We start from the raw sequence: 26,444 nt of genomic DNA on the forward strand, positions 1-26,444 counted from the left end.
CCAATTATTTGGTCACTACATGATTCCATCTGTGTTATTTCATAGTTTTGATTTCTTCACTATTATTCTACAATGAAGAAAATAGTACAAATAAAGAAAAACCCTTGAATGAGTAGGTGTTTCCAAACTCTTGACTGGTACTGTACACTGAACAAAAATATAAAAGCAACATGTAAAGTGTTGGTCCCATGTTTCCTGAGCTGAAATAAAAGATCCCAGAAATTCTCTGTACGCGCGAAATGCTTATTTCTCACAGATTGTGGGCACAAATGTGTTTACATCCCTGTTAGTGAGCATTTCCCCCTTGCCATGATCATCCGTGCACCTGACAGGTGTGGCATGTCAAGAAGCTGATTAAACAGCATGCTCATTACCCAGGTGCACCCGTTTTTGTCACACACAACACAATGCCACAGATGTCTAAAGTATGCTGACTGCAGGAATGTCCACCAGAGCTGTTGCCAGAGAATTTAAAGTTCACTACTTGGCAGTACGGTGTTGCAATTTGTGCTGGAAATCACATTCCCAATTCCCCGCAGTGCCCGGTTAGGGTAAAGGAGTTTAAAGTGGCAAGGGTCAGGTCTCCTACATGGAGGCACGTTAAATAGTTGAAGGAGTGAGTGGAGCTGAAGATATGGCAGTGGAGACCCTGCAGCCTTTGGAGATTCAGAGTGGCGTTCAAACAGTTGAGGGAAGCTGATATGCTGATCGTAAAGAAGGTGGATTTTGTGGCATTTATTGCGCATGTGATTAATTGTACCGCCCAACTGAACAAGAAGTCCACGAAACTGGCCATAATTGTATCTGCTGCTGAAAAGTTATTGGGTCTCCAGTACATTGCAAGGAATACTGTCCGAAAATGCTCTTCCTTCTCAGGTCCCATAGCCTGTGTGGATCAGAGTTGACATTTTAACCTGACTAAAGAAGTACATTGATTTTGTTTCTTTGTCTTTTGTTAATTATTTGGAATCAATATTAGTGTCGTCTAAAATCTCGTACACTACCCTGTACAGTGACGGCATGCATCTCTAACGTATGTTTGCGGACCACCATAATACCATAGAAGAGGAAGAACAAGAAAAGCAACTTAAAACACTCCATGCTCATTGAGCAAGTATTTTGACATGTTCTTCCTCTATCAGTTGAACACACACACACACACACAGCAAACCGATAAGCTGCATTCACATCCCCTCCACACCCAGATACAGATAGATATCTCACTAAGACTCTTGTTCCCAGCCTAACAAAAAAGGATAAACAACAGGTTATTGGCAGACACTTGACTGATGGTGAGTTTTCATTTCAGTTTATGGAGACAAATCTGATGTTTTTTGGAGAAGTAGTTGTTTTTTGTGGTGCTTTATAGCCCATTTGATCTCTTATTGATATCAGGGGTGATAACATCAAATCTAAACTTTGGCTCTCTACTCATCAGTATACTATTTGACCATGGATTTCATGTGTTTCAATTTCTGTAGCCTATATGTATCTTATAACATTTACTGTGATCATCATAGTGTGTATATCTTAGTGCGACATGCGTCACTTAATGGCAATTAGTTCCAGGTGCTGCCTGTGAGTGTGGGGTGGTATTTTGTGTATAAATGCCCGGAGTTAAAGCTTTTTGAGTTTATGCGACATGGCGGCAAATGCAACATACAAGAAACATTTGAACAGTTTGCTACTACAGCAGGTGAAGGAGTTTAAAGAGCATGGAGATATGGACATTATTGGAAAGAGAGGAAGAAGGAAAATATCTCAGGGTAGAGAGAAGCGGTGTGGTGGGGAAGATTGGTGTCTAGTACAGAAAAAACATACTCGGTAGCGCAAAAGTTTAACCCGGCGAGAGCGAGGATGAATTACCAGCAGGTGGCAGGTGCGGTGAAGACCAGAGTTCGAGCCTCATCCCAATGATGATAAAGATGATTCTGACACAGTCGGAGTGAGATTTTTGGAAAATCTGATCCGTATGTGGTATCAGGTTGGGTGATGAAGAGGTTGGGGACTGTTCACTCGGTGAAAGTAACTCAAAGTGGACTCGCAGTGATTCTTTGCATTTATTCACTCCAGAGGGAGCGGGTGCTCCACATCACATGCCTCGGGACAAAAACTGTGACTTGCTTTGCTCTTCGGAGCAGGGCGCAGTTGAAAGGAGGGATAACTGGGGTGGCGTTAAGTGTTAAGGAGGATCAACTGAAATTTAAGATTCCCGGTGTCTGTGATGCCCGCCATTTGGTGTGATGCAGACCTGGTGGAGAGCGTGGTAAAACAGAGAAGACTGTCTGTCCTGCTGAGTTTTGATGCAGAGTCTACCCTAGGTCAAGTTAGGATGTGTCAGTTATCCCATGAGAGCTTTTGTACTGAACCCATTATGGTGTTTTAGGTGCCACGCTTATGGTCCTGTTGTAGCAGTGTGTAAGAGGGAGATTTCTAGATGTGAGAAGTGTGCGAGAGGGCATGAGACAAAAGAAATGTGTAGTATCAATTGAATAAGTTGTGTGTGTTAACCAATGGTGCTGGACATCAGGAGTGTTTGGTGAGAGAAAAGCAGGTTGATGTGGCCATTATCAGAGTATTACAGAAGGTGTCATATGCTGAGGCAGTGAAGAAAGTAGTTAAAGGAGATGGGTGCAGGGTGAGGGATTCTATGAGGCTCCCTGTGTGTTGGCTAAGACCAGTAGAGAGTGATAGGAATAACATGTTCTTCAGTAAGGTTGGTTTCTTAGCGTTCATAGCCATGGTTATCAACTGTACCATAGAAATGGAACATAAATGGCAGAAAATAGATATTGTGGTGGCAGCTGCAGAGAAGACTTGGGTGTAGGAGATTTTACTGAAGAAGAGTTACAATGTGTGTTGAACGATAGTGTCCCGTCCTCCAAGGCTGCTAGGCCTGGTGAAGGATCAGATAGGGCCGAATAGTGATGAGGTTTTAATGGGTGTAGGGTTAGTTGGTAGGGCAATTGTTCTTCACTTTTTACCATACCTTTTCCTTTCCCTTTTTGTGTCACAAAGTGTCGTGAATTCACACTCCAGAACATTAGGCGGAAACCAGTGGCGGTTGCTAAGGGCAGGACGGCTCATAATAATGGCTGGAACGGAGCGAATGGAATGGCATCCAACACATGGAAACCATGTTTTCTGTATTTGATACCATTCCACCTACTCCGCTCCAGCCATTACCACGAGCCCATCCTCCCCAATTAAGGTGCCACCAACCTCCTGTGGCAGAAACACATGGCTAGATAAGAGAAATAGATGAATAGGGGGGCTTGTGACCGGCCTCACACCCCAGTTCAGTAGGTGGCGGTATATGCACCTTTCAGTTGGTTGCGATCCGCCAATTCAAATTTAAATAAAGAAGAGTTCAGCTGACCTGTCTACCAGCTACAGGTTTGTGTGCTCTTGGAGGACAAGAGTGGGGACAAGTGTGGCCTAATCCAAATCCGTTGTAAATGCTCTTGCGCCATGAGTCCCCATATCCCTCCAGATCCGCTCTCCGTCGTCCTGAGAACGCCTTCCTCAACTATGCACTTTTCTAATTGTTGTTGAAGTCTGATATTGAATCTAACTATTGCAAAAGTTGTTGCTCAAGCGGTAGCGCAGAGCGCTGCGATTACTGCTTGTTGATTATTAATGGGGATATTGAGATATTGCTACTACAGAAAATAAAAAATAAGCTTGCTGCTACAGAACAGAACAAAAAAAGCTTTCAATTGCAATATGTCTTATCATTTCCATGCCCCACCCCTGATGCGAAGAACCTGTGTTTTGTTCATGTTTAGTAGTATTTAGTATTTATCCGAGGACCTCACCTTGTTAAAAAGGTGGCGTAGCGGCTGCAACCTTCAACCTGTTTCATTGGGCTAACTTGTTAATGTGTTCATCATTAATATTTTTGTATGACCATACTAGGTTGTTCTGTGGTGTCTGCTTGGTTGCTAAATGTATCTTACCATCAGTAATCTCTGCAATTTCCTCCATGCGCAGCTATATGGATCGACCAGTTTCCCTAAAAGGACATTGTATGTGACCTAACATCCCTATCCGTAAGGGGTGTGTCAACGCAGCACAGTGTTGTCATCATCCTTATCAAATCAAATCTAACTGTATTTGTCACATGCGCCAAATACAACAGGTGTAGGTAGACCTTACTGTGAAACACTTACTTTACAAGCCCTTAACCAACAATGCAGTTTTAAGAAAATAAAGTTAAGAAAATATTTACTAAATAAACGAATATAAAAACATATGCAATCTTTCCATTATCTTCCCATCTAATTTCCTGTGCCTAAGCACTCCTTCCTGACTTGACAATAAGGAGTTTCTACTGTCATGCTGCTCTCGTTCTGTCTGGATATTATAGTCAGACTGCATGATTATGAGTCAGTTTATTGCATTGGCATGATGCATAGATCATGCATGGGGACTATTCAAATCCACATGTGGAAAAACTCAAGCCTCTTGTCTATTGTGGAACCCAGGTCAGCAGGTCACATTGCAACACACAGTTGATCCATTTCTCAAACACCAGCCTGAGAGGCTTGTAGGAAGTCATCAAAAAAGGCAGTGACTTTGTCATCTGCCATAGAATCACAGTGTTCACAAAATGTCATCAACAGTGGAAAATGTGTGTGTCAGTGTACCTCCAGTCTGGTGTCAATCACTATCAACAGATATGAGAATAATCCATAACATTTTAGCATCAAGTCTAGCGACCATCAATCCACACCTTGATTGTCACAAACAGAACACTGGAAATGGTACATTACAGAAACTCAAAACGTCCTAAACATTGTGTTGATCAATTTCAAATATGTACGAACTTTAGTCATGTTACATTTCCCCATTACAATGTGTGGTGAAAGACTAAATATCGCTAGTCCTGCCTTTTTCTGTTCTGTTCATTTTTCTTGGTGATTGCAACACTGGTGAGTCGTAATGTCAGAGTCACAAACTAGAAACTGAGCTAACCCCAATCCAATGTCTAGATTCTCTCTATTCTGTAGGGCAGGGAGGGACAACTGGCGGCCCGCGGACCAATAAAAAATGGGGGGGGGGGTGACTCAGTCGGGGTCTCAACTTACTGTTGAGAGTTAGAGTAACAGAATACACAAGGTGCAATTTAGAACATTTGGTTATGCATCAGCAGTCACTTAATTTGCCCATGTCGTCTAAATATTTTTAGATTGGTAAGTTTGCCTAGCAGCCAGCTATCGAAACTCGTAGTAAGCATGGTCGATTTACCGACTGGGGTGGGGCCCATTGATCAGCAGTTATCATATTGAAAACGGTGCCACCCTTTTGCAAAATGTGTAGAATTGCAGGAAAGTAGCTGTAAAACGGCACGTTTCACTCTGCCCAATGGCAAAATGAGTAGAATCGCAGGATATTAGTTATAAAACTAACTGCAGATTCGCCCGGACAGCTGATGAAACTGTGAATTTGCACAACCAAAGAATTTCTACACCAACTGTCAGAAACCGTCTCAGGGAATCTCATCTGTGAGCTCGTAGTTCTCACCAGGGTATTGACCTGACTGCAGTTCGGCATCATAACCCACTTCAGTGGGAAAATACTCACCTTCGATGGCCACTGGTATGCTGGAGAAGTGTGCTCTTCATGGATGAATCCCAGTTTCAACAGCACCGGGCAGATGGCAGAGTATGGCGTCGTGTGGTCGAGTGTTTTCATTTATTTATTTATTTTATTTCACCTTTAATTAACCAGCTAGGCTAGTTGAGAACAAGTTCTCATTTGCAACTGCGACCTGGCCAAGATAAAGCGTAGCAATTCGACACATACAACAACACAGAGTTACACATGGAATAAACAAAACATACAGTCAATCTTACAGTAGAACAAAAGAAAACAAAAAGTCTATATACAGTGAGTGCAAATAAGGTAAGTTAAGGAAATAAATAGGCCATGGTGGCGAAGTAATTACAATATAGCAATTAAAACATTGGAATGGTAGTTCGGCAGAAGATGAATGTGCAGGTAGAGATACTGGGGTGCAAAGGAGCAAGATAAATAAATAAATACCAGTATGGGGATGAGGTAGGTAGATGGGCTGTTTACAGATGGGCTATGTACAGGTGCAGTGATCTGTAAGCTGCTCTGGCAGTTGGTGCTTTAAGCTAGTGAGGGAGATGTGAGATGTGAAGTCAACGTTGTGAACAAGTGCCCCATGGTGGCGGTGGGGTTATGGTATGGGCAGGCATAAACTACGGACAATGAACACAATTGCATTTTATTTATGCCAATTTGAATGCACATAGATAATGTGACGAGATCCTGAGGCTCGTTGTCGTGCCCTTCATCCGCCGACATCACCTCATGTTTTCTCATAATAATGCACAGCTCCATGTTGCAATTCCTGGAAGCTGAAAATGTCCCAGTTCTTCCATGGCCTGCATACTCTCCAGACATGTCACCCATTGAGCATGTTTGGGATGCTCTGGATGGACGTGTACGACAGCGCGTTCCAGTTTCTGCCAATATCCAGCAACTTCACACAGCCATTGAAGAGTAGTGGGACAACATTCCACAGGCCACAATCAACAGCCTGATCAACTCTATGTGAAGGAAGTGTGTCACACTACATGAGGCAAATGATGGTCACATCAGATACGAACTGGTTTTCTGATCCACGCCCCTACTTTGTGACCAACAGATTCATATCTGTATTCCCACTCGTGAAATCCATTGATAAGGCCCTAATACATTTATTTCAATTGACTGATTTCCTTATATGAACTATAACTCAGTAAAATCTTTGACATTGTTGCATGTTGCGTTCATATTTTTGTTCAGTGTAGATATAATGACGAGATACTTGTGCCACCGCCCTAACAATGGGATCCGTTGCCCACAGAGCGGAACGGCAGACTGTCAAGATCCCGCCTATTCCTCTCTTTAGATTGGTAGATACATCTTATTTTAATACTTAAAAAAAATATTTGATGAGGAGTGTTGACGTCAACCACCTGTATTCAGTGGAGAGTGAGATGCATAGATCGTCTAACATTTCAACAGGAACAACTCCGGTATAAAGTTTCCAGGATATGTGTCACACACATCACACTTATATCAGTACACTCGTAACAACCTAAGCATTACAAAACTTCTAATAGATCAAATAAGCCTTAGGTATCAAAATAGCAATATATTTTGTATCTTGACTAAATTCAACACTCTCATTGCCCCCCCCCATACAAAAACTCCTCACTTGCTTAATAAATAATGATCTGCTTAATGTGGACAGATTTTTGGCGGAGTAAACTCTCTCGCTTCGACTCTTCCTCTTAGGTAGGCCTAGACCAGAGTTGTATACTATGAAGCAAGCTAGATCTACTCAGCGTTTTCTAGTTAGTCAGCTTAAACTAGCTTTACATTTCAGCTCAGGCTTCATCTGTCCTATGATGGAGGATATTGCTCATCCGCCTGGCGCTTACTCTAGCCTCTACAGAATCGGTGAATAAGGTGATTAGCATGACGTTGTAAGTAACAAGAACATTTCCCAGGACATAGACATATCTGATATGGGCAGAACACTTAAATTCTTGTTAATCTAACTGCACTGTCCAATTTACAGTAGCTATTACAGTGAAAGAATACCATGCTATTGTTTGAGAGTGCACAGTTATGAACTTGAAAATGTATCAATAAACCACTTAGGCACATTTGGGCAGACTTGATACAACATTTTTAACAATAATGCAATGGATCATTGAATCAGTCTAAAAACGTTGCACGTACACTGCTGCCATCGAGTGGAAAATATTTAAATTGCGCCTAGAGTCCTAAGTCATAGAATGGCTTTCTCTTGCATTTCAATGATGGAACAAAACAAAACATACAATTTTCTTTGCATTATCTTTTACCAGATCTAATGTGTTATATTATCCTCCATTAATTTCACATTTCCACAAATTTCAAAGTGTTTCCTTTCAAACAGTATCAAGAAAAAATGCATATCCTTGCTTCAGGTCCTGAGGTACTGGCAGTTAGATTTGGGTATGTCATTTTAGGCGAAAATTGAAAAAAAAGTTTTGTAGGCTTGTAACTGAGCATGCTGAGACAATTCTGAAACATCAATCCATGTGCGAGTCAGTGCCACATTTTCATTTGTGCCCAGATCAAAATGAAAGACAAGTTTAGGTTTTAATTCAGCAATGGTGTGAAATTGGCTTTTTGAAGTGCAGTCTTTATTTAATTACTGATAGTCAATGCCGTCTTCGGTGTGCTTATCCCCCACTCCTATCAATAAAATAATATAATCTCCATACAAAGGTGTTACTGTGTGTGGAGGTTCAAATGCATTCTGTCATATTTAAATGTGTGATAGGTATTTTAATATAAAAAAAAGGTTTTACAAACAAAACAACATTTAATTAATAAGCTATTGAATCAGTCATCTCCCGCAAACAATGTCGATGACTATGCAATCTTTGCGAGATGGAGGGAATCTGATTTCATTGGTCCTCAACTTGTGGCTCAGACTCTTCATTCAGGATAAATGGAGTTAGCCCGCCCTGAGGCAGGTTAGTTCTGAAGGATTCGTTGCCATCGAAATGTACCTGACTGAAAGGTGAGCCACTTTCGTGGTACTGGTTATCCCGAGTTGAACTCGAGAGTGGACCAAAGTTATCTCGGTCAAATTCTTTGCATGATCAATCAGCCATCTGCAGTGGCAGTACAGCAGTTACTGCGATGCGGCCTCCACAGATGTCAGAGCAAACATACTTTTTATGCTTCGCAGAGCTGCTGTGAAGGAAGTTGCCAAGGAAGTGAGTTTGTGTTTATACAGGACCTCACGCCCCCACATACCGTCAAACAATTATGTCAACGCGGAGCTATACAGAGCACTTCGCATTGTTACAACATTTGAGGCACACAGCAATGTTGTATGGAGGTAGATTTGGCCTCCGCATGCCGCCAGGGGCTCAGCGAATTGCGTCACGCCCGCCATACGAATCCTCAGACCAAATGTTCAGATCATGCATACATTGTCTTTAACTCTTCAACCCTGATTTGTAGAATAGGGCTCTGAGCTCTGGCATAAACCATCCATCTCAAGCCAAACCAAACAGACTTGAGGCAACAATCCCAAGGCAAGAAACATGAGCAAAGCATTCGCCTCAAAAGGCACAGAAAAACAAAAAAAGCGTTCCTGTTTTACAGCCACATAAATTTTTGTTCACCCTCCACACAGACACAAATGTCACTTATCTCTTTAATGAAAGCAACATTGTGTACCTTGTGACATTGTTTGGAGTTGTTTATTGAAATATCACATAGACCAGACCAAATGGAAAGCAGTAGACTAGCCTATGTTGTGTTTTGGCAAAATATTCTAAAACTGTTTTCATCTTTTTTTTCTTGCAGATATGGGACATTCAAACATGTGCCTATAATTGTCATTCATCATTGGCAACAATGAGTGGAGCACGTGACTCATGTGTTACTTTGCTGCACAGTGCGAATTGTTTCAAATTTGATACATCTTGGAAGGTGTGACTTGTGCGCTACTACTACCGTGTACAGAATGGGTCAAACGTGTTGTGGTCTCTCGTACTCCACCGCCGCTCCAGGCAAAGCGAAATGGAAACCAACAGAAACACCCAAACTACTCCCTATCCGCAGATTTACCCGTGAGGAGCGAAGGTGTGACCGGTTTTACAGGAATCGGATGAAAACGAAGCAGTTGCCTTCGCCAGGCACAGGTCAACCAGAGGTAGGGCTGGTAATCGGATCTAGAAATTCGGAAACCCTTCGTGGTAACGGGCGAGGGAAGTTGTTGCGAGGCCAGACTGAGTCGGAGGTAGTGGACCACACCGCCGAATACCCATCTGGAATTCATTATGAAAATATTCAGGCTCTCGACTGTGACGCTGTGAGCAAGGGAGCGGCCGACTCGTCCTTCGATGCGACGGGCTTGGAAACACGGTCCAGAGGATTCGACAGAACTCGCTGCGCAGTTACGCAGCGCAGCGGCCCAGAAACAACGGGAGAAGACCATGTCTGGAATGCCCCGGCGAGGGCCATGGAAAACAAACCATTCGGATTTGATAAAGAGGGTGGGGTTGCCTCGGAGGTCAGCGGGGTATCGGGGGCTGTACAACCGGATGGTTCAGTCCATTGGCGCACATCTGGCAATGAGAATTTAAGACGGACCCTGACATCACTGAGCTTGCGTTTGGACGAACCTCTGACAAACGGCGTGTCAGAACCGATAGGGTATGATTTACCCCACACAGAGGTAGAAATGACCAAATCTAACTTTCTCACTGCTTCCCGTGAGCCCGAAGCTGTCAGGAAAAATGATCAAAACAGTTGTTCAGTTGAGTCGGGGAACCAGGAGGACCCCTCGATCAACTCTCCAATACAGCCACACGGACAGGTCCAAAGTCCACTAGGCAGCCAAAGTTTCCCCGGTACTATCCCAAAGCTTATTATAACCAGAGATCTAAGCCCCAGTCGGACCCAGGAAACACTAGATCCAAGGACCATGGGACTCGGAGTCGGTGGATCATCGCTGGGCCCACACGCCGATGATGAGTCCCCATGCTCGGACAGTGGCTGCGGAGGCTCCCCGGCGCTAATGCGCTTTCACAGAAAGCTCTCCAACTCGTCCTCCGCCGGCTGCTTGTCCTCCGCCTCGTCCTTTGAGGAGTCCGAGGATGACTTCAACGGCAGCGACATCGAGCCCAGCCTGTCCCCAGTCATATGCAACACGCTGGGCAGCCCAGACGAAAGCACGGGGGTAAGTGTGCCATATATATATACATTATTGTGCGATAAATGCGGTGGAAAACTCAATTCAGTAGACCATCTTCTATTTAGTTGCATACAAAAACACACAGTATTATGTTAAACTCCTTTGCTATAATCGGTCCTGAATGTTGGCTGGAAGTGCCAAAGATGGGCACATGCATATATATATACACACAGGCCTATTTACTCTCTGTACACAAATAAATAAAGACTCCCGGTGATTTATTGGCTAAACTCTCTTTATTTGTGTAGCTTGCAGTGTATTCACAGTTAGTCAGCACCTCTACACAATATCATTTCTCTGGGTGTATGCCAGTGCGTGCTTTTTATTAGGCTACTTTCTGTACACACACACACACACACACACACTTCCATGGTACAGTTGTATGCTCTCATGCTATTGATATAAGGCCAAGTCTTTTTTTTCTTCTTCTTTCATTTATGAGATGCACTATGATTAAAATGAGGTCCTAATGCGCAGAGCAGACCTTCACTGGTAATGTGTGTTCCAGCACCTCACTCCCATTTTGTTGACTTACAGACTGCATGTCAATAAAACAAACGCACTCAGTGTTAATTCCTCAATGTCAGTGTTGGTGTCAGACCTACTGACGTCTCACTCGGGTCACAAACACAAAGCCACCAAGGCCATGTGCTCCTACCGCAGAGGGTGTGGCGAATATTAGGTCAATGGCTGCGTCAAGGGTATAATATTATTTTAAATGACCCTTGGAACACGTATTTAGCCTGAAGGAGTTTGGGGTGCATATTGCATATTGCATATTGTATTTATGCATAGATCAGAAAGGATCAGTTCGGTGTAAACAATATGATGGAAATCGGCTGGCCTATCAGAGGGTCAGGTTAACTTTTGGTGTCTCTTACATAATACTCCTGAGCCAATGACTAGGGGTTTTTATTGGTGATCGGTGATCGGTGAACCTTTGACTCCTGAGTGACTCATGACCCCCAACCACTATGACCCTTGACTGTGATTATCACTAATGAGCCCGGCTCGATTAACACAGGGTCGTTTTCTGAACCTCGAGCTGTTCTTGTTTTGTCCCATGTATGATGCCGCTCTAACCTTCTTACAGTGGTACATTTATGGCGTTTCCCTCCCCAGTCGGAGGCCTTTGATGCGCCCTGACCAGAAATGCTTGGAATGACATGAGCTCAAAAACAGGATGTCTTTCCTGGAAATGGACCAATTGAAAATCAGGCAAGCTCTCTTCCTGAACAGGAATGGCGTGAATCCTGGAAGTCACCACCGAGAAAGACTGTGTGGAAATACTAGAATTTCCACATGTTACATATCACACACACACACACACACACACACACACACACACACGTTCTCTCTCTCCCTTTTACTTTCTGTCTCTCTCTGAGTGCATAATCAATGTGCCTTTGTTTGTGAGAGAAACTACTTCAGGAGGACATCTGTTCAGTCCTTGTTTGTTCATGTCTCTGAGAGGGAGATGGCCTTCCAAGTAACACATAATGACTGATCTATTTAGATGGCATTGATGTGTGATTCCAGTGAGTTTCTATGCTGTGTGTGAGTCAATGTGTGGTGAGAGTGAGCCTCCAGAAAATGTACCCAAACACCCTGAATTCAGCACTTAGCCATAGCTCTATCCCTTTGCTCAAATCAAATGTTATTGGTCACATACACATGGTTAGCAGATGTTAATGCGAGTGTAGCGAAATGCTTGTGCTTCTAGTTCCGACCATGCAGTAATATCTAACAAGTAATCTAACAATATCACAACAACTACCTTATACACACTAGTGTAAAGAAATGAATAAGAATATGTACATATGGATGAGCGATGACCAAACGGCATAGGCAAGATGCTGTAGATGGTATAGAGTACAGTTTATACATATGAGATGAGTAATGTAGGGTATGTAAACATTTATATAAAGTGGCATTGTTTAAAGTGACCAGTGATACATTTATTACATCCAATTTGTAATTATTAAAGTGTCTAGAGATTTGAGTCTGTATGTTGGCCGCGGCCACTCAATGTCAGTGATGGCTGTTTAACTGTCTGATGGCCTTACGATAGAAGCTGTTTTTCAACGTTTCCTACCTACGTTGTCCCGCTCTCTCTCTTTTGCTCACTACATTTGCTTTATCTCCGATTCGCTTTATCTTCTGCGAGTTCAGATATTTCCATATTTGCGCGTGTGTGTCATCCTTGTTAATGCATGAGTGTCGTCTGGGTGAAAGGGGGTTGGTCAGCAGTTCCCATCTTGTAGATCCCACACTACTGTTATGGTTGAATATCTGGAACAGAGGGAAGTACCGAGGAGTGAGTGACTGTACTAGGGCATCCATTTTGGATCTAGCTGGTGTGATATGGCATCACCGAGGAGTGTTGTCGGTGGTGGTAGTATTAGGGCCTTTGTTGTTATTGGCTTACTGTAGGCTTTCAAAGTGTGGCCAAACCAGTTGTTAAACCTTGTGCTCAATGATGTACCAAGTAGACACTTGCCTGCTCACACAAATACATATTCAGAGTTTAAGGCACACACTCACACACACTACACACTCTGCCGTCACACGTTCACAGCTCAGTGTGTCATGGAAAATTGGGCTGAAGGCAGTTGCGTTGCTAGGCGACATCATTGCCATATATGGCGCTGTTTCTCTTTTTTTTCATTTTCTCTCTCTCTCTCTCTCGGTCTGTATTTTGAATGTAACGTCTTGCATTATTCACATTACTTTTAACCTATTTCATAGTCTAATTTCTGCCTGCATCATCCCTTCATTTCTCTGACACTATCTTCCCCCCCGTCTAGCCTTGCACCACGGCATAAGGTTTTCCGCTGATTCACAGGCAGTGGAACAGAATGCAGAGGAAAATATAGATGAGTGGAGGAGTGATAAAGTACCCTCTCCACACACACACACACACACTACAATATACCCCACAACACATACCAGCTCATACAGGGCATGCTCCATGTGCACACACAAGAACCAACTCGTACACAAACTCCCGTTATGCAACTCACAATTGCCAACTTGCAGCACTCTCACACATATTTGTAAGTGTTCACAAAAGCATTAAAACACACATTTGTGTCAGACTTCTGTTTTTTTGTGTGTTGACTGGGCTGTGGTTGAGCTGTGCTCATGCCGAAGGGAGCAGATTTGGTTTACATGTAAACAAGGCCTGAAAAAGAGCAGCATCACACCTAAAAGTAAGACCTCATCCAGCGATTTTCATTTATAATAAATACAATTAAAAATTAAAAACTTTTCCTGTTGAAAAGCGATATCCCAAGATTTACTTAACAAAAGGTACATCTCAATAGGTGGTCCAGGTAAGTCATGCCATTGTGTGTGTGTGGGGGGGGCTTTCCTCTTTTGTTCTCTGTTGCGCCTCTATTGTTCCTCAAGCAAGGGGGAAGGCCATCAATCTGACATCACATATACCCATCTAGACTAACTCCTCGAATGGCCTACTCCTTGAAGTTTGCGGTTGTCTTAAAAAAAAACACTATTTTACTCCATGTTTTTATTTTTGTTTATTTTTTTTACCATTTAGGGTGTGTACTTTACTGTATTTATACTTGGGATATCACTTTTCAACCAAATCTTTTTGTTTGTTGGAGGACGTCTTTAAAGACTACAGCACACTGGTGTTGTGAGCACTAAAACAGGGAGTACCCCCTTTGTAAATCAAACGCTTCATACCTCTCTCTCGCTGAGGGACAAAGAGAGACAGGACTGCGGGGGAAGGGTTTAGAGGGAGCTATAGGGGGAGTACTCTAGTGGATTTAAATTGTCTTTATTTAGTCCGGATAGTCCAATCAGTAACAATTGCCACTGTTTTCCAAGGAGTCCTGGGTTTGAGAGAGAAAGAGGGAAAGAAAACAGGGTTAGTGGTATTTGGAAATGTTGTTTTCCTCTGAATATCCAATCCAGTAATTCACTTTGGCTCCAGCATGATGACAAAGCAGAATTGGCTAAGTTAGGTAGGTAGATGTCTTTTGCATTATACTCACACACTTCAAGGATTTTTGCCTTTTCCCCACTATTGCTCTCTCTCTCTTTCTCTCTCTCACTTGTCTCTCTGGATTTAAAAGTAAAATATGTGTGGATATTTTGAAAACCTTAACAGAGCAAAAAATGCTGTCTGCTGGTATTGAGGTAATTCCTGCAGGAACATGAAGTGTGGGAGAGCCATTGTCTTTACGCTATACTACTCAGGGGGGGGGGGGGGGGGGGGGGGGGGGGGGGGGGGGGGGGGGGGGGGGGGGATGTGGGGCAGATGTCTCCCACACTAGCTCCGGGGGTAGTGTGGGAGACATCTCTCATAGAAGGTCCTTACACTACAGAAGTATATTTCCTGTGACTAGTATGTGTCGTCAAAAGCAGTGTAGACTAAAGAGGTATTACAGTCATGTATGTCACTAGGGACTCTGGGTTTCTGAGGACACCGGCTCAGTACAGGCTGATGGAGGGATTAGAGAAAGGGAGAGACTACTATAAACAGATTGTGAGAGGATGTCAGAAAGGCAGTTGGTGTGAGAGAGGAAAGAAACTTGGAGAGGGAAAATTGACAACCGGGGGGGGGGGGGGGCAGAGGTCATAATGAATTTGGAGGGAAAATTGAGCGTTAAGTTACAGATTAGTGAGAGAGCGGGAGGGAGATTAACAAGTTAAAGAGCGAGCCCGAGATGGGGAGGGAGAAGAGAGTATCATGTAGGGAGACAGTGGTACAGTAAGAGGGTGACAAAATGCGTCTGAGAAGACCGAGACGAGTTGGTGTTAAAGATAAGGCAGTGAGAGGGGGGGAGGGCTCAGTGGGAGAGGGATTATAGTGTAACCTCATATGAGAGGGGAGGTTCACCAGAACGCAAGTTAACAAAGCCAGGCAATTCCATTGGTTGACTGCTAATGCTGCAGGGCTAACTGGGGGACAGACAGCTTCTATCAGTCAGAGGTAAGGCTAAATGCTCGTGCTAGGCTAACAGTGACATACAGAGAGAGGGGCAAGGCTAAATGCTAACCCCGCTAGGCTAACTGAGGGACAGTCTGATGGAGCGCCGGACGCTCGTGGAGGTCACGTTTGGAGACCCTGTGCGGAGTGTGTGGGACTGGCTACGCTCTCACCTCCTTTCTGTGTCCGTGTGTGCCTGTGTCAGCGCCGGGCTGCTGCTCCACTACTGCGCTGTCTGCCAGGTAAGAGATGAGACACAGATTAGATTTACTATTGGGAAGAGCTGAGATGGGAGATGAATGTCAACAGGTGAGGGCAGGCTTAGATACAGTACATTAGACACTGGGTGGTTTTGATTGGCTGAAAGCCGTGGTATTTCAGACTGTATACCACAGGTATGACAAAACAGATTTTTTTTAAACTATTTTAATTACTACATTGGTAACCAGTTTAAAATAGCAATAAGGCACCACAGGGTTTGTGGTATATGGCCAATATACCACGGCTAAGGGCTGTATCCAGGCACTCCGTATTGCTGTGGTATATTGGCCATATACCCCCCCCCCCCCCCCCCGGGCCTTTTTACATAAGTATGGTATAGCTAGGAGGTGAAGTCAGATGACCCTGGCCTTCTAAAGTCATAGATATAATATACTTAGGTGTGGACAGGGGAAGACTGTCTCTGTCCATGTGGGAATGGACGTGGTTAGGACCACATTGTCGAGCGTCGCCAATACAAATGCCACACGTAGAGCCCACGTGATTCCTTACTCGACTTGTCAGAGAGGCATGTTTGTTCCACATAGCGTATTTATACCTGAACATTCCACAGCGGGCCCCTGGTGTAAATCCAGTATATAAGGCTGCCTTTCTCTCTAGGAGTAGCCATGAGGTGGGCAGGTACACAGTATCTCCTCTCTCTGGTATGCGTGTAGTTGCTGCTACAGACCATGTCCTATCTAGTTGAGGCAGGTATCTACAAGCGAGTTAGATCATCCTCCTTCAGAGAGAAATACATCTGCTCTGGCATGAGCTAATATGGACGGGTCTGTAGGCCGGGTCAGGTGTGTATTGGCTCTATTAGGTCCAACACCATCAGACCTGGTCTTTTATTTGACCGGGTTTGTGACACCTAGGAGTTGTCTTTTTATTAGGAAAAGCTGTAGTCATGTCATGGGTGTTTTTTTTTAATAAGGTGCTCTGCGTTGGCGGTTTCACCGTCTCTCTCTGGGCTAAGGCGGTGGGAAGCCAGGGGGGTTTTATGATGATGGCTGCTGGCCGAATAGACATCGGGGCTGTAGGCCAGAGCTTCACAACCGTTCGTTTATTTTTTTTTGCCTCATTGCCAGAACAGAGCTTTTCTGTTCCTCTTGCAGACAACACTGATGTCCAGAATGTCACTACTGACGTGTGTGTGTGTGTGTTTCATGGCTGCTAACTTCGTGACAGGGGCCAGACACATTCCAAGAGTGTGGTGTAGGATGAAGGGAAGAAAAGAAGGAGGAAGGGGCCAAAGGGACAGAGCCCTGCTGTTAATAGTGGAGTAGAGCCCTGCTGTTAATAGTGGAGTAGAGCCCTGCTGTTAATAGTGGAGTAGAGCCCTGCTGTTAATAGTGGAGTCAAGGGGGATTAAGATGACAGTGGGAAGCAGTGAGTGAAGGCAGGAGAACGAGAGAGAGAGACTTTGAGAAAGGGAAAAGTATGGGGATTACGAAAAGGAGAAGTGAGGGCAGAGTTTGGGCAAGAATGGGGGAATGAGAAAGAAGAAAGTGAGAGGTTCCATGTCACCAGTCCCCTCTCCAGGGTCAGTCAGGTCAGGTAATAATGAAGGAGGTGGAGATGGGAGGATGGGGGGTGAAATCTAATAGAGGGGACTGAGTTACATCTGCCCCCCCCCACCCCCCCGGCCTTTCATTAAGCTGTCTGGCCTGAACTGCAGGAGAGCGAGTGGGAGATAAACGAGTGGATGAGAGGGAGGAGTGAAAGAGGAGAAGATAGCCGTTTTAGAAGGGGTATAGACCCCCTGGAGTGGCACCCAATGCTCAGCTCAGAGAGAGAGGATGATAGATGAAGTGATTGGCTTAGCTGAACACACAGGTAGATATCTATAGGTGTAAGGTGACTCGGCAACAGGATCTAAGATAAGATAAACAGAGTAGCAGCAGCTTGCATGTGAGTGGGGGTGTAGAGTCAGTATATTATGTACGAGTGAGCAAATGGAGTGACCATGTGTGTGTTGGAGTGGCCGTGTGTGAGTGTGCATAGAGACAGTGCAAATACAGTCCGTGTAGCTATTTTGTTAGCGATTTATCAATCGTATTGCTTGGGGATAGAAGCTGTTCAAGAGCCTGTTGTCTGACTTGATGCACTGGGACCTCTTGCCGTGCGGTAGCAGAGAAAACGGTCTATGGGTTGGGTGGTTGGAGTCTTTGATAACTGTTTCCTGTAGTCCACGATCAGCTCCTTGGTCTTGCTGACGTTGAGGGAGAGGTTGTTGCTCTGGCACCACACTGTCAGGTCCTCCTCCCCGTAGGCTGACTCATCGTCGCCGGTGATCAGGCCTACCACTGTTGTCGCTAGCGAACTCGGTAATGGTATTGGATTCGTGTGTGTGTGGCCACCCACTCGTGGGTGAACAGGAAGTACAGGAAGGGACTAAGAACACGCCCCTGTGTTAAGGGTCAGCGTGGTGGACGTGATGTTGCCTACCCTCACCACCTGGGGTCGGCCTGTCAGAAAGCCCAGGATCCAGTTGCAGACCCAGAGTCCTTAGCTTGGTGACAAGCTTGGAGGTGGATAATGGTGTTGAACGCTGAGCTGTAGTCGGTGAACAGCATTCTCACGGTTATTCCTCTGATCCAGGTGGGCGAGGGCAGTGTGGAGAGCAATTGAGATTGCGTCATCTATGAATCTGTTGGGGGCGGTATGCAAATTGGAGTGAGTGGGATGGTGGAGGTGGTGTGAGCCTTAACCAGCCTTTCAAAGAACTTGATGATTACAGAAGTGAGTGCTACATGGCGGTAGTCATTGTGGCAGGAAGCCTTAGAGTTCGTCGAAACAGGGATGATGGTGGTCACCTTAAAACACTGGGACAAGGAGAGGTTGAAAATTGTGAGTGTGTATGTGTCGTCTGCGCCGAGGCAAGGGTTATGTTTGGGTTGAGCTGGTAAAGAGCTTGGAAGTCTCTGTTGGCATTGACTAGCCACGGGACTCTGACGACTAGGTTTACAGGCCTCCTCTGTTCTTTACCATGCATTCAGTATCCACAAAGTGTCTCACAGTAGGAGTGTTGATTTAGGATCAGTTTGCCTTTTTAGATAGGAAAGTCAGTTAAGAACAAATTCTTATTTACAATGACGGCCTACCCCGGCCAAACCCGGACGATACTGAGCCAATTTTGCGTCGCCCTATTGGACTCCCAATCACGGCCGGATGTGATTCAGCTTGGATTCGAACCAGGGACTGCAGTGTGACGCCTCTTGCACTGAGATGCACTGCCTTAGACCGCTGCGCCACTCGGGAGCCCTGGACAGATCCTAGATCAGCACTCCTATTCTGAGATACATTTTATGAATAGTCTTTTTTAAAAATTAATACTCTTTCCTCGCTCTGTATACAGCACAGTCACAGCAGTCCAGTAGAAAGAATGTGTGAGTTGGGCAGACAGACAAACATGGTCTGGGTTTGTTTGGTTGTGCTGGGCTGGGCTGTAGTGGGGCATGCATTCTTTCGCAGACTGGGGATTGTTAATGATCATTAAAGACTGGTTTATGATGCACTGTCCTTCCACTGAATTACTTCTTTGATGAGGACCTCTGCCTTCCCTCTTCTTTCTCTTGTCTCTTTTCTCAAACATGTTGTCTTCCCTACTTTTTGCGCTCTCCTTCTGCCTCTCTATCTGTGTCTCTGTCCCTATCTCTCTCGCTGTCTCTTTCCCTTTCTCTCTCTCCCTCGTGTGAATTCCCACACATACAGTATCATGTCCTAGTCAGTGACGTGTGTGTGTGTATAATCAATGCTGTGTATGTTCTCCTCTGCTTGCGTCAAAGGCCCTTGCATAGTGACCTTGCTGTATTTTTCCAATAAAGATAAATAAAGAACTCTACACACACACACACACACACTCACTGCACGTACACACATTCACAGATACCCAAGCAGACTCGCAGCAAACCCACACACTCCCACACCTACTCAATCAAACTCACACAGTGTTCCTGTGTAGGGGGCGGTGTGTTTTGTTATTATTATATATATATATATTTTTACTGTGGAACCAGTGTGACGGTTCTGGTCAATGTTTTGCGAATGGGGGCTGTGAGGAACATTGTGTACCTGGCCTTGGCTCAAGCGGGCTGGGATCTCTCTCTGATTCTGCAGAAATGTTCTCTCTCTCTCTCTCTCTCTCTCTCTCTCTCTCTCTCTCTCTCTCTCTCTCTCTCTCTCTCTCTCTCTCTCTCTCTCTCTCTCTCTCTCTCTCTCTCTCTCTCTCTCTCTCTCTCTCTCTCTCTCTCTCTCTCTCTCTCTCTCTCTCTCTCTCTCTCTCTCTCTCTCTCTCTCTCTCTCTCTCTCTCTCTCTCTCTCTCTCTCTCTCTCTCTCTCTCTCTCTCTCTCTCTCTCTCTCTCTCTCTCTCTCTCTCTCTCTCTCTCTCTCTCTCTCTCTCTCTCTCTCTCTCTCTCTCTCTCTCTCTCTCTCTCTCTCTCTCTCTCTCTCTCTCTCTCTCTCTCTCTCTCTCTCTCTCTCTCTCTCTCTCTCTCTCTCTCTCTCTCTCTCTCTCTCTCTCTCTCTCTCTCTCTCTCTCTCTCTCTCTCTCTCTCTCTCTCTCTGTTTCTCTCTCTCTCTCTGTTTCTCTCTCTCTCTCTGTTTCTCTCTCTCTCTCTGTTTCTCTCTCTCTCTCTGTTTCTCTCTCTCTCTCTGTATCTCTCTCTCTGTATCTCTCTCTCTGTATCTCTCTCTCTCTCTCTCTCTCTCTCTCTCTCTCTCTCTCTCTCTCTCTCTCTCTCTCTCTCTCTCTCTCTCTCTCTCTCTCTCTCTCTCTCTCTCTCTCTCTCTCTCTCTCTCTCTCTCTCTCATATATTCTGCAGAAATGTCTCTGTGTGGTATGTGTCTTTTTTAGATCCTTTTGTTTTCAAACTATTTTGACCAACCTCTCAAATGGTCTTATGACCCGCTGATAAGCGAGACAACATGTTCTATCCAGGTGTCTGCTGTGGCCCGAGTAGGAATGAGTCTGGACGACCACATGTTTAAACCACTAGTTTAGCTGACTGGTGGTGTGTGTAACCCATTTTGTTGCTGCTCTCCTTCCAGACCAAGCAGTGGCAGAAGCTGAAAACTATGGTGCACTGGTCTCCCTTCGTTGTGTCCTTTAAGAAGCGCTATCCCTGGGTGCAGCTCGCCGGGCATGCAGGTATACACCTCTCTGTCTCTCTGTGTTTCTCTGTCCCCGCTGACCTCTTTCTTTCACACATTCTCTCTGGTCTCTCTCTCTCCTCTGTCTCGTAGGTAACTTCCAGGCGGGGGAGTATGGGCGTTTGTTGAAGCGCTACTGTGAGTGTGAGCAGCTGTGCCTGTCGAAGCTGATGGGGGACACTCTGCGGCCGTATGTCCCTGGCTACTACGGCGTGGTGCAGAGGAACGAACAGGACTACAACCTAATGGACGACCTCCTGGCTGACTTTGACTCTCCCTCCATCATGGACTGCAAGATGGGCAGCAGGTGAGAGACAGGGGGAAGAGTTTGTATTTTTTACCCCACTTTTCTCCCCAATTTAAATCTTGTCTCATCGCTGCAACTCCCCAACGGGCTCGGGAGGCGAAGGTCTAGTCACGTGTCCTCCGAAACATGACCCTCCTAACCGCGCTCCTTAACACCCGCCCTCTTAATCCGGAAGCCAGCCGCACCAACGTGTCGGAGGAAACACCGTTCAACTGACTACCGATGTCAGCCTGCAGGTGCCCGGCCCACCACAAGGAGTCGCTAGAGCACCCCTGGCCAAACCCTCCCCTAACCCGGACGACGCTGGGCCAATTGTACGCTGAACTTTGGGACTCCCGATCACGACCAATTGTGATACAGCCCGGGATTGAACATGGGTCTGTAGTGATGCCTCTAGCACTGCAATGATGTACCTTAGCCCGCTGCGGCACTTGGGAGGCCCCGAGTTAGGTGTTTCCAGTACTGAGCTGGAAAATAATAGGCAGAATCTACCACACACTCAAAACCGATTTAGTGAAGGTCCAGGAGGCAAGAAAGTAGCTGAGCTTTCAGTCATTCCACCCTCATCAGTTCAAAACTAAATCCTGCACGCCCTGAGGCTCTCCAGGACCAATGGTGGAGAGGAGATCACTATTGTTGGATAACTCCGCTGTTAGATAACGAGCTGGCCCTCTAACCCTGTCTTCCCTGTCCTATCAGGACTTACCTGGAGGAGGAGCTACTGAAGGCCAGGGAGCATCCGCGGCTCCGCAGGGACATGTATGAGAAGATGGTGGCCGTGGACCCCGGGGCCCCTACGGATCAGGAGAGATCCCAACAAGGCATCCTGAAGCCCAGATACATGCAGTGGAGAGAAACCCTCAGCTCCACTGCCACCCTGGGCTTCCGCATCGAGGGCATCAAGGTCAGGGGGCACACTGGGTTCAACTGGGGGTCAAAATAGTAGTTTTAAGAAAAAAAAGTAGTTTTTCAAATGTATGTGCACAGTAACTTGTTCCAGGTCACAATAATGAGACAAGGAAATGGGTATGATGGATCCGCACTCAAAAAGATGTCACATAAAGCTTACTTCATATTTTATTTAGAATGTTTATTTTCACTCTATCAATAACGAGACTAAATACTGTTGTTTGTCATTTGTGCTGTGCAGAGAGCAGACGGGACGTGTAACACCAACTTTAAGACGACCAAACACAGAGAGCAGGTCATGCAGGCCCTGGGAGACTTTGTGGATGGGAACATTCAGACCCTGGTACGTGTTTCTAGAGGGACATTTAGTCGGGTGGCACATAAGGGAACTTGAGTTCTAGGGGAGCTACTCAGCCCCTTCAGATTGACTGTCTGTTTGACTGTTTGTCTCCCCTTTCTCCTCTCTCTGGTAGAAACTCTACCTGCAACGTCTTAAAGATCTGCGATCCGTGCTGGAGAAATCCCAGTTCTTCAGAACACATGAGGTAACACACACACAAACGCCATTGTACTCTGCTTTACTTACAGGCAATAAATTAAGGCAATATTTACAGTAACGTTTGGTATGATTACTTTCCCTCAACAAACCTCTTTGCTGGGTTATGATTCAATGTAATTGATCTGAACATGATCCAAATTCCTTATTAAAGCTGCAATATGCAACTTTTTGGGCTACCTGACCAAATTCACATAGAAATGTGAGTTAAAGATCTGTCATCCTCATTGAAAGCAAGTCTAAGAAGCAGAAGATATGTTCTATGTGCCCTAATCATTTTTACATTTTTTTTTAAATGTAACCTTTAACTAGGCACCTCAGTTAAGAACAAATTATTATTTACAATGACGGCCTAGCACGGCCAAACCCTAAACCTCTTTTACTTTCAGTTTTGTACACCAGCTTCAAACAGCTTTAAATACAATATTTTTGGTTATAGAAAATATATTTCAAAGTGGTTTAGATGGTACAATGATTCTGTACACTATACTTGCTTGTTTTGTCACAATCTGAAATTAGGCGAACTATTAGAATTTTAGCAACCAGGAAATGGTGGAGCGATTTCTGCATAGTGCATCTTTAAAACACTCGCACTGAACTCAACTGTCCTGTTTTCTCCCAGGTGGTGGGCAGCTCCCTGCTGTTTGTGCATGATGCGTCGGGGCAGGCCCGTGTGTGGATGATAGACTTTGGGAAGACGGTGCCCCTGCCTGCCCTCCTCACCCTGGACCACCGGACCCCCTGGATGGAGGGCAACCACGAGGATGGCTACCTGTGGGGTCTGGACAATCTCATAGACATTCTCAGTACCATGCTCCCCCCCAGCCCTTGAGAGAGGGAGAGGGCCGTGTGAGAGAGAACAAAGGGATGGCCTGGAAGAGGGAGAAAAAGAGGATGGAGAGAACACTCTCATCTTTGTCAGAGCAGAGGATGTAGTTGGGGACGAACAGATGGAACTGGTCATTACCCAAACTAGATGTGACACTGGAGAGATGAAGGGAAAGGACGATGACTGCAAAAGAGAGCGAGGGAGCACACGGAGCATGGTGGACAGAGTGAGGAAACCTGTCCACACAACCAGTGGTGTGTCATCCCTCATCAACTTCTCTCATTATAAGAGCTATGACGTCAACTATCACTGACACACACACACACACGCACACACACACATGCACACACACTACCTTCATATTATCACAAGTATGATGATAATGTACTGGACGTTTCCAATGGGATATATCCTCCTCAAGTGACCTTAGAGGAGCAATGTTTTATTTTCACTATGGACCATTTGACTTTATGCTTTTAAAACTATTTTATATATATATATATATGTCAACACTAGAAACACTGGAAAAACATGTATATTTTTCAACTTTATCCGGTGCTCAGCCTTTTAATGTAAATACATTGTATTTTGTATTTAATTTGTTTGCCTTCACAAATAGCCTCTTTACTCTTTGTACTTTTTTTTCTGTGCCTAGATAGTTTTTTGTTGTTGTTTTTTTGAATCATTCCAAAGTTTGCTGGAGAGTTAACCCAAAGTATGAACTGATGTCTGTAACATATTTATTTTTTTTCTATGGTGAAAACTGGAGGATGTTGTTGATTAGTCTGACCCGCGTGGTGTCTGATTGGCGGAGTTGACCCAGCAGATAAACTAACAGTGATTCCCAACCAGGGGTACTAGGACCCCTGGGTGTACTTGGTCTATAGACTCCGGAGACCATAGGACTACTGGTAAAATGCACATGAGGGGGTGCTTCAGGGGTACTCTGGGCAGAGCAACGTTCAGTTGGTGGTACGGTAACCTGAAAAAGGTTGGGAACCACTGAACTAACAGATGGGATAAATGTTTTTTCTTCTTTAATTTCCCTCCTAGTGGGCACATGCCTTGGTGGTCACGATAACTAGACTGTATTGCACAAATGGGTACCTCACAAAAGCCATTGAACAAAACTAGTCCTGCCTGTGTGTCCCTGAATATGGATTCACTCTGGTGTCCCAGGTTCTTTATAAGCAAACTATTTTCTGGTGAGTGGCAGTTGACTCATCTGTATAATTGTGATCATTATTCCTTTAGTTCAATGATACTTACTTTTTCTGAGATGGGTAACGATTGGCCTGACAACTGAAATGACTAGTTGAACAAGTCACCTGAAACTGGAATGAATGAGGAGCTGATTCTTATGACACGTTCATCCACACGTCAGACTTTAATGTGAATCTGATTTAATATAGAATCATTGCTATCAAAGACGACATTGTGGTGACTATTTTTTCTTTTTCTTCTAATTGAAGGCGGGTTCTGCATCTGCCCTTGTTTTGGTACACTTTTTTTCTTTCGAGATAATGTTGGTTTAACACTGCCATTCCTCTGTAAGTTTAGATATAAATATGCAAACACAAACTCACATAATGACAGTCGTCAGTTTTTTTTTTTTTTATGCGTTTCTGCCAGTGACTGTATTTGACACCTTTTCTGAACGGTGTCAGGTCTTGTGTCTCTGGATTTGTAGATCTGTCAGGCAACATTCCCATCCAAGTCTCACTCCATATTCTTCAACAGAGTCCGACAACACAGTTTGTGTGTTTGTGGTGTGAGCAGATTTCTCTAGCTAGGAAATAGAGGGGTTCTGTGTGTGACCGATTATGTGACTGTCAGCATTGACATCGCCGAACTGGAATCCTGTTTCTACTGTTGACATCTCGCAAATATTCCACACCATAAAAAGCACACATTCTGGAAGTATATGTATTGAACAATGTATTGTTTACAAAGTATGTCTTTACGTACCATGTATCCTCTTCTTGATCTTAACCTGACTGTTACCAGCTTTCGGACTGCTTGGGTTGTTGTGTGTGGCTGAGAGCTGGACTGTGTATTAAGGGTAGGCCTAAGATGTATATTTTATAGTTTGGGTAAGCCCTTCCGCTGTGCTGTACTTCAGGAGACCGTGCATTACAAGATGCTGGGGCACAACAAATATGAATGTTAAGAGGATTGAGACGGGTCCTTGCTCTCTTTGTCTAGAATACCATTGATTGCAATAAACTGGAACTAAGCTCAAGTCTTTCTAATCTGAAACCCCTCGTCTCCACATTACTCAACACAACTTATCGGAAGTATGAATCGTATTGGTGGAAAGGGTTTTTACATTCCCCTACGCATGTATTTGGATAGTGAAGCAAATGTACTTTTAAATGTGTCTCTATACTCCAGCATTTAAACAAATACATTGAGATGCTGTTTCATGTTAGGCGATAGTACAGAATATCAGCTTTATTTGATGGTATTTCCATACATATGTTTTACCATTTGGAAATGGAAGCACTAAGTATCAAGTCCCCCCCCCCCCATTTCAAGAAGTAATAAGTATTGAGAAATTCACTCAGTGTAATCGAGTAGGCAAAACAACCCAAAACAAACTGTTTCCGAGTGTGTAGACTCTAATACACTAAGTGACTTTGTCCAAATACAAAGCGGATACAAAGCGCTTTCATTTCTAAACAGTA

General features: G+C 44.6%; 1 protein-coding gene across 3 annotated transcripts; it reads left to right on the forward strand.

The window, feature by feature from the left end:
- The first annotated feature begins 1,185 nt into the window (after window positions 1–1,185).
- Window positions 1,186–26,012, forward strand: LOC110507392 (inositol-trisphosphate 3-kinase C). 3 transcript variants are annotated; one of them, XM_021587364.2, is made up of 8 exons: window positions 1,186–1,292; window positions 9,394–10,771; window positions 21,055–21,154; window positions 21,250–21,463; window positions 22,163–22,367; window positions 22,614–22,715; window positions 22,846–22,917; window positions 23,551–26,012. In XM_021587364.2, exons 2-8 carry the CDS (start codon window positions 9,554–9,556, stop codon window positions 23,758–23,760), a joined length of 2,121 nt encoding a protein of 706 aa, XP_021443039.2. In that variant the 5' UTR covers window positions 1,186–1,292; window positions 9,394–9,553; the 3' UTR covers window positions 23,761–26,012. The 3 variants fall into 3 exon arrangements, with proteins under 3 accessions (XP_021443039.2, XP_036820764.1, XP_021443040.2); XM_036964869.1 differs by lacking the exon at window positions 1,186–1,292 and adding an exon at window positions 8,593–8,795; XM_021587365.2 differs by lacking the exons at window positions 1,186–1,292; window positions 9,394–10,771 and adding an exon at window positions 15,408–15,985.
- Window positions 26,013–26,444: the final 432 nt, after the last annotated feature.

Source organism: Oncorhynchus mykiss, chromosome 27 (genome assembly GCF_013265735.2).
Source record: "Oncorhynchus mykiss isolate Arlee chromosome 27, USDA_OmykA_1.1, whole genome shotgun sequence".
Taxonomy (NCBI): domain Eukaryota; kingdom Metazoa; phylum Chordata; class Actinopteri; order Salmoniformes; family Salmonidae; genus Oncorhynchus; species Oncorhynchus mykiss.

Bases quoted from the DNA above. Each gene is read 5' to 3' on its own strand.
- LOC110507392 (XM_021587364.2), top strand. From the start codon at position 9,554: ATGGGTCAAACGTGTTGTGGTCTCTCGTACTCCACCGCCGCTCCAGGC. The intron at 21,464-22,162 runs GTGAGAGACAGG...CTGTCCTATCAG, and splicing joins GACTGCAAGATGGGCAGCAG to GACTTACCTGGAGGAGGAGC. The intron at 22,716-22,845 runs GTACGTGTTTCT...TCTCTCTGGTAG, and splicing joins ATGGGAACATTCAGACCCTG to AAACTCTACCTGCAACGTCT.